At 43.7% G+C, this 14,594-nt stretch overlaps 1 protein-coding gene across 1 annotated transcript; it reads left to right on the forward strand.

Annotated features, from left to right (window-relative positions):
- Positions 1-763: 763 nt before the first annotated feature.
- gpr141 (G protein-coupled receptor 141) lies at positions 764-9,949 on the forward strand (the record flags this gene model as incomplete). The annotated part of the gene is made up of 3 exons (XM_083663095.1): positions 764-1,604; positions 7,817-7,901; positions 8,437-9,949. 3 exons carry the CDS (start codon positions 764-766, stop codon positions 9,392-9,394), a joined length of 1,884 nt encoding a protein of 627 aa, XP_083519221.1. The 3' UTR covers positions 9,395-9,949.
- Positions 9,950-14,594: the final 4,645 nt, after the last annotated feature.

Genomic DNA, 14,594 nt, shown 5'->3' on the forward strand with positions numbered 1-14,594 from the left:
GATTGTTTCTGTTTTGTCATCATTAAAGCCCCAATCAGTAAGATTTTTGACATTTTTTACAGTAATATAAGAGCTTTTTAATCACAGGACATGGTAGATTGACTTGTAATAGGGAGACCCTCGTCTTTATTTATCCCACACCGCCCTCCATTGGCCAACACTGGGACTAAGCAAGTTGTCTGCCACGTCCCGTAGCAAGAAAAAAGAAAAAAAACAGGACGCGCGCATGCGCCGTACAGCGGAAGCGCTGTCTGAATGAATACAAGGAAGTAAGTCGATTCGGATTTTCTACGAAAATGATGTTTCACGGGACTATGCATTATTATTTCATCACGTGGTGAGTACCCGATGTCACAACATGTACATAGAGCTTTCGATATCGTTATCGATACTATTGCACGCAGAGGGCGCAGTGGAAAACTTACTGAATGGGGCTTTAAGTTTGAGGACATTTTGAGAAGTCTATCAAGTGATATCGGAAAGGCAGGCGGAAAGGTAGGCTGCTATCTTAGTGGATCATAATTGGAGTCCAATTACAATGGACATATGACCGGGGTGTCGTCTGTAAACAATGGTACTGATTACTTGATTGTCATGTCATGTTTTTCTTTTTGTCCTCCCATTTTTGTTTCAATCCAATCTTTGCCAATATTCTTGACCTATTTTTCTATCATTATTTGCCCCTTTTACTCACTTTCTCGTATTCTCTTTCTCTCAATTTAAGATGGCTTTCAATGAAAGCAACATGACTCAACATGACAACATGACTCCAACAACCCTGGGCCAGTATCACACAGTCCTCCTGTCCATCTACTGCGTGGTTCTCATCAGCAGCAGCATCGGCATGGGCCTCATGGCGCGCATTCTCCGGTCCAGCATGGCATCCATCACCACCATCGCCGTGCTCAACCTCATTTTCACCCACTTCCTCTTCCTCCTCACCGTGCCCTTCAGGATTTACTACTACGCTACCCATCGCTGGGACCTGAGCCATGGGTTGTGTAAATTCGCCAGTGCCATGATCCACATCCACATGTACATGACTTTCGTCTTCTACGTAATCATCCTCCTCATGCGCCTGATCACATTCTACCGCAAAGCTGAGCAGGTGGAGTTCTACCGGAAGATGCACGCGCTCATTATCAGCGTAGCGGTGTGGATAGTGGTGGTCATCGTGGTCCCTGTTGTCCTCTGTTTCCTATATGGCAAAGGGGAGAATGACAAGAGCTACAGCAGCACACGTTGTTTCCAGTTTGGCCATAAAATGCAGACGGCCACTGCTGTCAAGGTGTTCAACTACGCCATTAGCACAGTGATCATTGTGGTGGCCACGGCTCTGACGGTCTGCCAAGCCAACGTCCTGGTGATTTTACACAGGGAGTACGGGCCGGGCTGCACCGCGCAACAGGAGTTCTGGGCTCAGGTGAAGAGCCTGTGTTTTGCCCTGGTCATGATGGTGTGCTTCGTTCCCTACCACGTATTCCGGCTGCATTACATAGGACACGTCATCCTGGAGCCCGTCAACGAGGTGTTTCTGAGTCTGACCACTTTGACCTGTTTGGATATGCTCGCCTTTGTAGGGAGGGGAGTGTGTCTATCCAGAGGTCTTATGAGGTCTCACAACGTATGAGAGATGGACCTTAAATCATGTTTCTGACATGTTTGAAAAGGTTGGCTTGTTTTGCTCTCATTAAAATCAAGCATAATAGGTACACGTTTGTGGAGAAGCTTCAACTGCTCTGTGCTTTTGACTTGAAATTAATGCATTTTTAAATACCATGACTGCCATCTGCTGGTCTTCTTTCATAAACACAACATGCTTGGAATGAATAAAATGTGGACTACCATATTTTGTTCTCTCATTTAACATCAAACATGTGAAGCCATGTGTGAGAAATGAAAAAGAAAAATGATACAACTATTATTTTAGTATGCAACCAGAGTATGCAGGTAAAATGGGGCAATAGGGTCTCCACCCCTTTTGGTGTTGGTAATGGGGTACGGCAGGGGGGCTACTCTCCCCTGCTCTCTTCAATGTATACATGGATGATCTCTCTGTCCAGCTAAGAGGCTGTAGAACGAGATGTATGATAGATAACACCTTGGTTAACCATCTTATGTAGCGCTGGGTTTCAACAACTGCTGAATATCTGTTCTGAATACGGGGTCCAATTTGATGTTAAATACAATGCTAAGAAGACTGTTGTTATGATCTGTAGAACTAAAGAGGACAGGGATCTTGCTTTTCCTGTTTTTCATTTGTCTGAGCATGATCTATGTGTCTGTGATAAAACTAAATATCTGGGCCACTTCATCACTGACCATATGGGTGATGATGATGATGATGATGATGTATTAGACAGCGACGTGTCTTATACATTCAGGCTAACATGTTGGTCGGGAAATTCCACTCCTGTTCTGATTATGTTAAGATCACTCTCTTTAGGGCTTACTGTACCCCTATCTATACTGCCCCCTTGTGGGTAAAGTTTAAGAAGGCGAGCATCCATAAACTTCAGGTTGCCTATAATGACTGCATGCGCATCCTGCTGAAAAAGCCCAGATGGAGCAGTGCTAGTGACCTGCTCTGTAAGGCGGGGGTGGCCACTTTCCAGGCGCTCCTGAGAAATCTGAGGTACAGATTCATCTGTCGATTGAACGTGTCTCAGAATGTCATTATTAAGTTGCGCACTGATCCTGGGCTATGCACTGTGAGATACCAGTCACATTATGATCCTGGGCTAAGCACTGTGAGATACCAGTCACATATGTGGAAATTCTGGTACCATTCTCTTTTATAATGTTTTTCTTTTATTGTGCTCTTACCTGCCTTATGTCCTTTTGTAATTGTGTATGTGCCATCTATGGACTAAGTGTCTCTCAATAAAGGTTTGATTGATTGATTGATTGATTGATTGATTGATTGATTGATTGATTGATTGATTGATTGATTGATTGATTGATTGATTGATTGATTGATTAGTGTATTTGCAAACACCTTTGTATACATAGTTGAAGTGCTCGGGCCTACAGTCAAGAAATAAAGTTACTTTTTCACCATTGTTTTGTGAAACATTACCTCAAACCCCTTGAATCTCTTACATTCTGCCCTTGGTTAGTTGCTGTTGGAGGCCCTACAGACAGACAGACAGACAGACAGACAGACGGACAGACAGACAGACACACGCAACGCACACGCGCACACACCCATACACACTCACTTTCCCTTTTGGTTTTATAGGTTACTCACTGTAACATCCCCACCCTACTTTGAGTTTCTTTAGTATTGATCTAATGACGCCATTCAATGTGTCACTCCATAAATTATAGGCCACACAGCTCTCCTACCTTCTTGGGGAAATCACCAAATGTCTTAAATTCCTGGGGTTTGTGCATTGCACTGACAATATCAGCGTATACTGTATGCAGCAATATCAGGGTATACTGTATGCAGCAAGCCTGAAGTTCAATTCAATACTTTTTAAGACCTTTTTCAAGACCCTTCCAAGATATTTTAAGACCTCAGTGCCACTTGGAGCTGTAACCGGTTACATCAGCGACACACTAACTAAATGCTGATGGTTTGCCATATGGAGCACTGTATCAATACAACAGAATTCATAAGCCAGGAGAGAATAAAGCTGAAGAGAATAAATTGAGTGACTAACCCAAAGGCATGGTTTATTTAACTTTAAAAAAAAAAGTATATTATAACAGTAACATGCTCACTCACTCACGCATGCACGCACGTAGCAGTGTTTCCCACACGATTTGGAGAGATTATGGACCATGAAAATTTAGTACATTTTAAAGTCAAATCAATCTGGTGCACTTTGAGAGCAAAATGAAGAGGCTAGATCTATGAAGAACTACACAAATCACATTAACCCATTGATACCTGATGCAGCATTTGTGCGTGTATCCCTTTAAGACCGCGAACCGCGTACTGTATGATGCACTTCGCGGTCTTAAAGGGATACACACACAAATGAGGGATATACACGCAAATGCTGCATCAGGTATCAATGAGTTAATATCCTCTTTATTGTGCTGTGGCTTTACAATGATGAACAATTGTCTCTCTACATATATATTCTGCATACAGGTCACTATATGGTAGAATACTGTTTCCTTAAATACAATGGCCCATTTAAACCAACATCACTTCCAGGGGAGAACTCAAGTACAAAGTAACATTTGCTTTGTAGGCATAAACAAAAGTAAAATAAAATAAAAGGGGAATTTCATAACTTTGATTGGAATGATGTTCAGCCCAGACAATACTATATAAGCCATAAAGCAGGAGTTTGCAGTCAACTAGTTGAAATTAATATGGATCAGTCAAAATCTATTTGTGGTGTTGGGAAACATTGCGTGCGCACACGCACACGCATGCGCACGCGCACGCACACACACGCACACACACACACACACATACACACACGCTGAGCAGTAAATGGTTCACAGTCAACTCTGCAACAGCCACTTTTACAACACTATGTTAAAGCATAATAAAGTATTTATAAAGCAACACATTTAAAAGGTCTTGGATTTGAAATGGACTTAAGCCTTTTTAAGCCTTTTTAAGGGTCTTAATTTTGCCTAAATTGATTTATCAACTTTTAATACTTTTCAAGACCCCGCTGAAACCCTGAATATAGGCCTACATGTAAACCTCCTCTCCATTTGACGTGACTTCCAGTATAAACCACACCACGACCACTTCCGCTCTTCTTTCCAGATACAGATCAGAGACAGATCATTTTGTTGGTTGAACAGATACAGATAATGAGGTCTCTGTGTGCCTCTACGCAGAACCGCTGCTCACTGGATGTTTTTTTGGGGGTTTTCGCACCATTCTGTGTCGTCTGTTATGTGTCAAAAGTCAGCAGATTCAGAAATACTCCAACCAGCCTGTCTGACACCAACTACCGTGCCAAAGTGACTGAAGTCACATTAGTTCCCCATTCTGATGTTTGATGTGAACATTGACTGAAGCTGCTGACCTGTATCTACATAGTATTATGCATTGCACTGCTGCCAAATGATTGGCTAAACGGATAATTGCATGAATAAGCAGGTGTACAGGTGTTCCTATAATAACGTGCTTGTTTAGTGTACATGTAAACAACCTCTCCATCAGACGCATGCAAACATGATGGCCTTAATTTCCCTTATTGAGTGATAAGGAGTGAATTGCTGGTGTTCATAGGCTGATTACACTTATCACCAGGTGGCGCTATTAACAGGAAGGATGAAGGAGGATGACAATGTTTTTGTTGAATCCCCCTCAGTGACTATGGATTTGGAGGGGAAATCTGAGGGGAAACAACAAGTTACCTGGCCTGCATGTCACTTTACATTGACAGAAATTGCCTGCTGTTAATCACAGTGAGTGAAACTGAACCTTTAATCAGATTCAGATTCAGTCCTCACTTTTAGTCATACCATACACTCACTTTTCTAGGTCTCACTTTTCTAGTCATACACACACATCCAATGCAAGAGCTCAGTTAACAAGGGCAACTTTGACCAAAACAGCTCAATGTTTGTTAAGGTGCTGGAAGCATCAATGAGTCCAAAATGAAAAGTTTTCTGCATACTTAACACGTTGAGTGCCAAGGACGAGATATCTCGGCTTACATAATCCAACCGTTGAGTGCCAAGGACGAGATATCTCGGCTTACATAAACATTTTTTTTTTTTGACGGTGGGACATCGATCAACCCCTTTTACGTCTCCTATACCAATATTGGAGGAAGAGAATGTGTATAATCTATTTTACCGACCACTAAGTGGCGACAGTGCTCTCCAGACAGAGAGAAAGCCGAGCAAAAAACAGCCACGGGTCCGCGGGAGAAAGCCATTCTAATTTTCAAGGAAATAGCTGGGCGAAAACTCTTTCGATTTCACACACACACACACACACACACACACACACACACACACATGCGCGCGCGCGCACACACACACACTCGAGTACCTTTGCGCATAAATAAGACCAGAATCGCAAAAGCTTCTTCAAAGCTCTCAGCCGACACCTCAAGAAACGAACGAGCCCGTTTTACAGTAATCCAGACTGCCCGAGAGCGCCAGCAGGAGCCAGCAGCAGCAGCACAGACGGAGGGAGGAGTTTGGAGACACACACACACACACACACACACACACACACACACAATACAGTATACAGACTTGCCCAAGGGCACCCATAATCACAGGCACGTGAGGTGGTTCTAAAAATCCATTTATCTCAAAACTCTCTGAAAATCTCTGAAACCATGCTGTACTCAACGGCTAATATCTACATAACTACTAACTCTACAAACTAACTCTTTTAGACAGAGAAAGCACACATTCTATTAGTTCTTTTTAGATGATTGGTGTTCACGAAGTCTTAACAGAAAAGAATCCTCGGCTCTTGTAAAATGAGCCAGAATCCTCAAAAAAAAACCTGGCAGAACCTACCTACAGCATTGAAAAAAGGGCTGGCAGTCAATGTGTTAAAACTGCAAAAAAAGTTCACTTTTGTGCTAAGCTTTCAGTGTATGAGACTTTCATAAAATTACTTTTTGCATAGATTTAAGTGTGCAGAATCCTTCCTTTTCATTTGAGAAAAACCTATGTTGCCACGCAGCTACATTAAAATTGTTACTGTTACTCACGTATACAGTATCATCAGGAAGTGCCCATCTTCTGGTGTACCAGGCCAGCTGGGTGGCTGGTAATCACCTGTGACAATTTTGATGATGACGGCGACGACGACGACATGTAATGGCAAAAAGAACTGGAGTTGGTCCCCGGGCGCTGCACTGCGGCTGCCCACTGCTCCTAGTTCTAGGAAGGTTCCTAGAAGAGGATGGGTCAAATGCAGAGGATGAATTTCCACATGTATAACTTAAAGTTAACTTAAACTTAAACTTAAACTGATGATGATGATGATGATAATAATTTATCCTCAACCTCATCCTTGTTTGGGACTTGAATCGGCTCACAAGAAGAGATCCACACATGCCCGTAAAATCAAATAATTAATCTCACCACCCTAATTGAAGAGCGGCATGGCATGGCGTGGCGTGGCGTGGCATGGCATGGCGTGGCGTGGCATGGCATGGCGCACAATTGCCCAACTGTGCCTGAGTGTCTGCGAGCCGGTGAAGCAGGTGAGACCTCGAGGGAAAACCAGTGGCATACGGTAGAAATGAGCGATGATGAGGAGGAGGAGGAGGAGGAGGAGGAGGAGGAGGAGGACGGGGATGAGGCACGGTAGGCTAGAAAGCGTGGTCTGCTTCTAGTAGTTATAAAAGAGCTTGTCTAATTTGGGCTCCATGCTGAGAACGTTTATAGGCCCTGGCCAATAAGACAATGTATCTGCAAATACATTTCAGTGGGTTTCCTCTTACAGTGCAGATAGTATTCTGCAAAATAACCCAGATGTAAAGTGGTTTACATCTTACAGTGTAAGGTGTTTAGACTGTACAGTTTACATTTCATTAGGTTATTATTATATCTGGTTGTCACGATATTAGAATTTCTAACTTTCTAACCGAAAACGGAACAGAAAACCAGGAAAATATCTGTCCAGCCTTCTGGAGGTGCAGTGGGATAATGTAATGCACATCATATTGTGTGTATTGGTCTTTCATGATTAGCCTTTAAGTGCATAATGTAAAGCTGACGTCAGCATAGTAGCAGGCGTGTGTTGAGCGATGGCTAGAAGCAGGAAACCACACATTCACGACGCCTATTCATTCACACCTCCATCTTGAAAACTTCCCCATTCTTCTATTGGAGTAGAAGATAGTGTGATGTAGCTTAGAGGACACACACACTCAGAAACACACGGTTGTGGCTAATTCGCTCCCGCAGAGACAATCTTCGGCCTGTTCTTCTTGTACCAAAAGGTAAGTGTACCGAGATATTCTCTGGTTTTGACTGTCTGTGGATTATTGAGGCCCTTTCATTGCAGCATCACTCTGTCAGTTACTCAGTGATTAAACTCTGAAGAGCATCTAGGATCATTTCAAGACTTCACTATATTAAAATGCTGTCATAATTCAGCTTGGGTTGAATCATGAAGGCACTCAGGATGGCGTGTGCGATTATTAATGATATGTGTTCTTATAACCTTATATTCTTATAACATTATATTACTGGTTAACGTCTTGCTGTGGCTTGTGTGTGGCATTATGTGAGCAGCACGTCAGTTGAGAGGTATATGTAATTATACTGTGATGTAAGCAGATTCCTGTATATGAATAGATATCAGTTTTTTTTAATCACATTGTCAAGTCATGTCTTTTTATTTTTATTTCTTCCTTTCTTCCTTCCTTTTTTTTTACCTTCTCGGTCATTATCTCCCCTTCCATCCCCCTTTGCTCACTTTCTGTATTCTCTCTCTCTCTCTCTCTCTCTCTCTCTCTCGCTCTCTCTCAACAGACATTTCATAGAAAGCATGGCCATGAACCATTCCGACCCGACCCCACCTATGACCATGAACCATTCTGACCCGACCCCACCTACGACCCAGAAGCCGGCGGTGGTTCAGTACCACGGGGCCCTGCTGGCCATCTACTGCGTGGTTCTGCTCACCGGCATCATCGGCATCAGCCTGATGCTGCACGTTTGGAGACTGTCCAGCATGAGATCCTTCACCACCGTCGCCATGCTCAACCTCATCTTCACGCACTTCCTCTTCCTCGTCACCGTGCCCTTCCGAATCTACTACTACGCCGTCCACAGCTGGGGCCTGGGCCACGGGGCGTGTAAAATCGTCAGTGCCATGATCCACGTCCACATGTACATGTCCTTCCTCTTCTACGTGATCATCCTCATCACGCGCCTGATGACGTACCATCAAGGCAAGCCGAGGGAGTTCTACCGCACGATACACGCGGCGGGCATCAGCTTGGCGGTGTGGATTGCGGTGATCGTCGGGGTCCCTTGCGTGGTCTTTTTCCTCTACGGTGAAAAGGGTGCGAATGCACGAACGCGCGACAGCGACGATAGCAACAGCAGCACACAATGTTTCAATTTTGGCAACCTTAGCACCAGCACTGCCGTCGCCATGTTGTTCAACTACCTCACGAGCACCACGATCATCCTGGTGTCCACGGGGCTGACACTCTGCCAAGCCAACGTGCTACGGCGTCTGAAGGAGAAGCACAAGGACTGCACAAAGCAGCAGGAGTTCTGGGCTCAGGTGAAGAGCCTGTGCTTTGCCCTGGTCATGATGGTGTGCTTCGTCCCCTACCATGTATTCAGGCTGCATTACATAGGACACGTACACGAAAACAACCACCTGGAGCCCATCAACGAGGTCTTTCTGAGTATGACCACTTTGGCCTGTTTGGATATGCTCACTTTCGCAGGGAGGGGAGTGCGTATATTTGGGTGAGAGATGCAGAAACGATGAAGCATGGTGCTTTTGGTCGGTCCAGATCCGGAGGTCGAGATGGAGCTTCTGAAGGAGGTCGTGAGACCGAAACACCTAAATAAATCTACTGGGAGATATCTTTAAGCAGTGTGGGGACTCTAAACGTCTTAATAAATCTACTGGGAGATATCTTTAAGCAGTGTGGGGAATCTACTTTTTATCTTATTTATATGGAGCTTAACTTATGTTTCTGACGTGTTTGAACAGGACTGCTTTTATTTGGCTTTTATTAAGGCCACGCATAATAGGCATAGGTTTTGGGGAGAAGCTTTAACTGCTCTTTGCTTTTAGCTTGAAATGAATGGATTTTTTTAAAAATACCATGACTGCCATCTGCTGGTCTTTTCTTTTATAAATAAATGCCAGGTACAACAGTTCAGGCTTGGAATGAATAATTGTGGACTATTTGTTCTCTCATTTAAACATCAAACATGTGAAGCCTTGTGTGAGAAATGCGAGGAGAGAATGAGAAATGATATAACTGTTATTTCAGTGTATTTGCAAACACTCCTATGCTTCTATGTGTGTACATACTTGAAGTGTTCTGGCCTACAGTCGAAGAAGATAAATAAATGTCTGAAATTGTTACTTTTTCACCATTATTCTGTGAAACATTACCTCAAACCCCTTGAATCTCTTACCTTCTGCCCTTGGTTAGTTGCTGTTGGAGGCCCCTGCACACGCGCGCGCGCGCGCGCGCGCACACACGCACACACACGCACACACACACACACACACACACACACACACCTGGTGATCCTTTTCCTTTTGGTTTTTATGGCGCTGGGTTACTGTTTAACATCCCCACCCTGCTTTGAGTTTGTTTAGTAAATCGATCTAATGACTGGGCTATGGCGGCACCATCCAATGTGTCGCTCCGTGAATTATTATAGGCCTCACAGCTCTCCTACCTTCCCTCCGAATGTTGTCGCAACACCTTCACCATTTTCCCACTGCCAGTGTTGCCTAGCCTAATGTAATGTCGCACTGAGGCCGTCGCTTACCCGAAGGACGACACGCGGATAAATGCACGTTCCGGACGGAAACAGAAAAACAGGTAGGCACAAATGCTCCTACAAAGGATCGTTCAAATGCAAAGTGTCTTCTGAATGAGAGTCCAAGTCAACATGGGAATGATAGTAGGCTGAATGTAGAGAGAGGAACGAGTGATTACCTTTCGAACTTCCTCGAGGAGGTATAATAAGCTGAATCACGTGGTTTGGGATTTTTGTGGTGGAAATGCGCCGGTACCCCTCCACTCACATTCAGCTGTCGCTCACTTTAGAGCTAGCATGCTATTGGACGGGACGGTACTATAGCACTTGCTTTTTCTTGAGCCTGTTAAATGAGATAGTGTTCTCACCTCTCTGTCCACAGACAGCGTTTTGTGAAAACAGATAAGATAGAGACTCACTCTGTTGTGCACACAGTGCTGTAAAGATCATGTGATAACCCATTTAACATTCTGTACTAGAACTTAATGTGTAACAGGTGGAGTAGGTCTACTATAGAGCGATAGCTCACTATGCAGTAAGACGGAAATACAGTAGCCTATAGCTGTATTTTTCGGACACCACTGAGCCATTCATATTTTCAGTGTCTATAAAAATTTGTATCACCAAGGTTTCTTTCTTTTGTTTATAGTGTACTTGGCAGCTAGACTAAACCAAAACATTTAATATCTGCATGCATTTTGGTTGGGAAAATCAGCTAGCAGGGATCACCAAATATCTGAAACTGATGTAGGCCTATGCTATAATGTATGAGGTTTGTGCAGCTCAGTGACAATATATTGAGCACTTTTAGCAACACCATAATAGCTACTGGGTAGATTTCAGCTCAGTGTCAACCAGCAACCAAACTGACATCTGCCTCAAGGTTTCGCTTTCCTGCTCACCACAGTTGTGTCGCCATTCTGCCAGCTCCAACCAGTCTGGCCATTCTCCTCTGACCTAGTCTCAGTCTCAGTCTATCTCTTCAACAATCTTCAAATGCTCCAGAGACAGCTGTACTTCAGACCGTTAACATTTGGGCAGAGGATGTTGTCATCTTACAAAACAAAACAAACAAACAAACAAAAGCACTTCAGACTGGACACATGTAAACAAAACCGAGGCAGGGGATTGGAGAAATTAGCAGATGTGCCAGTGTAGGTACATGATCTACTCCGCCTACAGATTCGGCTCGCCCTACCAGAAGTGCTCAGCTCGGGGTCTACAACGGGGTTTAACCCTAACCCCCTAACCCTAACCCTGATTCATATTTTTAATGTCTATCATGTCTGATAACATCAGTAGCTTAGCGTCAGCTTGTTAGCTAATCTAAAGCTAATTGCGGGAGCCAACGTGTCGAGTTTTAAGAGACTCTGACCGCACTCATCAACAAGCGTTTCCGTCCGCACAAGTTCCACTCACTGGGCATTTTTTGTTTCACGCACCATTTCTGGTAAATTCTAGAGACTGTTGTATGTGTGAAAAGACAGCATTCTCAGAATGACTTAAACCAGCCTGTATGGCACCAACATCCATGGCACTGTCAAAGCTACTGTACTATAAGATCAAATTACATTTACCCCCATTCTGATGTTTAATGTGAACATTAACTCAAGCTGCTGACCTGTATCTGTCTGTCTGTATGCATTGCACTGCTGCTACATGATTGGCTGAATGGATAATTGCATGAATAAGCAGGTGTACAGGTGTTCACTAATAAAGGGCTCAAACAACCTCTCCATCAGACACATGCAAACACCATAGCCTTCATTTCCCTTACTGAGTGATAAGGGGTGAATTGCTGGTGTTGGCTGAATATTATTGATCAAATACAGTAGCCTTAAGACTTATCACTAGGTGGCGATATTAACGGGAAGGACGAAGGAGATGGATGATAATAATCTTGTTGAATCCCCCTCAGTGACCATAGATTTATAGAGAAAATCTGAGGGAAAACAAGAACTTACTATAGGCTCATTAAATTCAAGGAAATTGCCTGCTGTTCATCACAATGAGTGAAACTGATCCTTTAGCCACACTTTTCTAGTCATACACACACATCCAACGCAAGGATCTTTGTCAGGCTTTTTTTTATTACTCATTTTTGTAAAAGTGATCCTTCTGTGGATTTTTAGGGGAAACTTGTGTGGCCAGGCAGGCAGCTACATTAGCCTACAATATACACTTTTCACGGGGGCCATTTTGTGTCAAAAAGGCAGGGTCAACACAGGTGCAAGCAAAACACTAATGAGGTTTTCCAAATTCCAATCATGGAAGTTGGAAACCCTCATTAGTGTTTTGCTTGCACCTGTGTTGTTGACCCTGCCTTTTCGACACAAAATGGCCCCCGTGAAAAGCGTATTTTCTTACTGTAACTCACGTATCGGCTGTCAGTGTTCTGGTGTACCAGGCCAGCCGGTGGCTGGTCATCAGCTGGCTGTGACCATTAAAAACTCCAGTCTAAATAAGGCGACAGGATTATGGCGGTTCACACAGAGATGGCCTATTAGCTCTGGCTTTTATGGCGCCAGAGAGTTTTCCGTTGCTAGGCGGACGCAAGCGGTTCCTCAGTCAGAAGTCCTGCTCTCTTTTCAGTTAAAGTCAATCCAAGATCGTTGTAAAACCTGCTAGTGTGCAATTCATAAGCAACATTTTGATCTCTCTATTATATTGACACCTTAAGGTCTACAATCATTTTGTCAATATCATAAATATGATGAGACTTGCTGGAACTCCCATAACACTCATACTATAATTTGTTGAACCCACTTGGATATATGCCTGTACCAAACATGGCTGAATATGGTTTCAATATACTGTACTTGAAGTGTTTATGGAACCACCTGATCAGCCTCAAAGTTTGTGATAGTGTATCACTGGCCAAATAGGAAACAATCAAGTAAAAATAAATGATCCCCCTTTTTGCTGGAACCCCCTCAATGAGGTCCTTGGACCCTACTGTGAGAACCACTGTTCTATTGCGCCTGTCCGACAGCAAATAACACATTCAGTCTTGCTTTCTCTTTATGTGAAGCCTACATGTATACCGGTATGCTGGCCTCAGTTTCGTTTGTGTACAATGGGCCTCCTTAGAAAACAACCTCATTATACACCCACACTCACTCCCTGTTTCTTCTAATACAGTATAAGTCAAGTTTGTACCTGCTCACCTCTGCTTATATTATGTAAGGAGAATGATCATATGGTATCAGTATCAGTATCAGTCTCTTTGATGGCGTGCTACAGTTTTGTCTGTGTGTGTTGGGGGGGCCTGCAGTGAACATGATCATAAAGAGTAAATACAGTACTTCCTCATTCTCTCCAAACCTGATGAGTCAGGAGGGTTGACTCCACTGCCTGGCACTGCCTGGTTAAAGTGTAATCGCTCTATCACTCTATCACCCTCTCTCTCTCTCTCTCTCTCTCTCTCTCTCTCTCTGAGCTCAGTATTTTTTTTTGTTTCTCTTCCTCTTTCTTGTTTCGCGGCGCAGCCTCTCTCCCTTTCTGTCTTTCACCCTCACTCACACAGGCCCCTCTCTCTCTCTTTCTCTCTCTCACCCCATGTGAACTCATTGGGGAGTGTATTACACTGTGACTGGATAGCCCTCTCTCTCTTCATATCCAGCAGGTAATCAGTGATAATGTGTGTTCTGGCATACCTACCTACACTGACAATATTACCTTCAGGCCTGCTCACACGAGTACTTTTTTCATTGGCCCACTCATCACTGATGTAAGGCATCAAATCTCCTATAATATAGCCTCTTATCATTTACAACCTTCTCCGATACAATGCCTGAAACTGGCTGACTTTATGCTGCACAATGATATTTAGTGCCATGAAACTCCATGTAAGGTGGGTGGGTTAGGACAATTTAACTGGTTTATGATAGTATTAGAGTGTATTTATAGCACTTAGGCATCTCACGCGCTACGCGCGCTCGATTCCTAGGCTCGCCCGCTGCGCGGTGACATCATCACTGATGACATCATCACTGAACTTATTAGCCTCAGCCAGGAAGGATGACATCACTGATGACATCATCACTGACATCACTGATGACATCACATCATTAGCAGGGAGTTCCCCAAGCCCCGGCAGCCAACTATTTCTCCGCCTACTGGCCTCTGGCCTACCGGTTACTTTTTTACAGTGCACCTGAACATAA

This window comes from Poromitra crassiceps, assembly GCF_964638095.1.
Source record: "Poromitra crassiceps genome assembly, chromosome: 2".
Lineage (NCBI taxonomy): Eukaryota > Metazoa > Chordata > Actinopteri > Beryciformes > Melamphaidae > Poromitra > Poromitra crassiceps.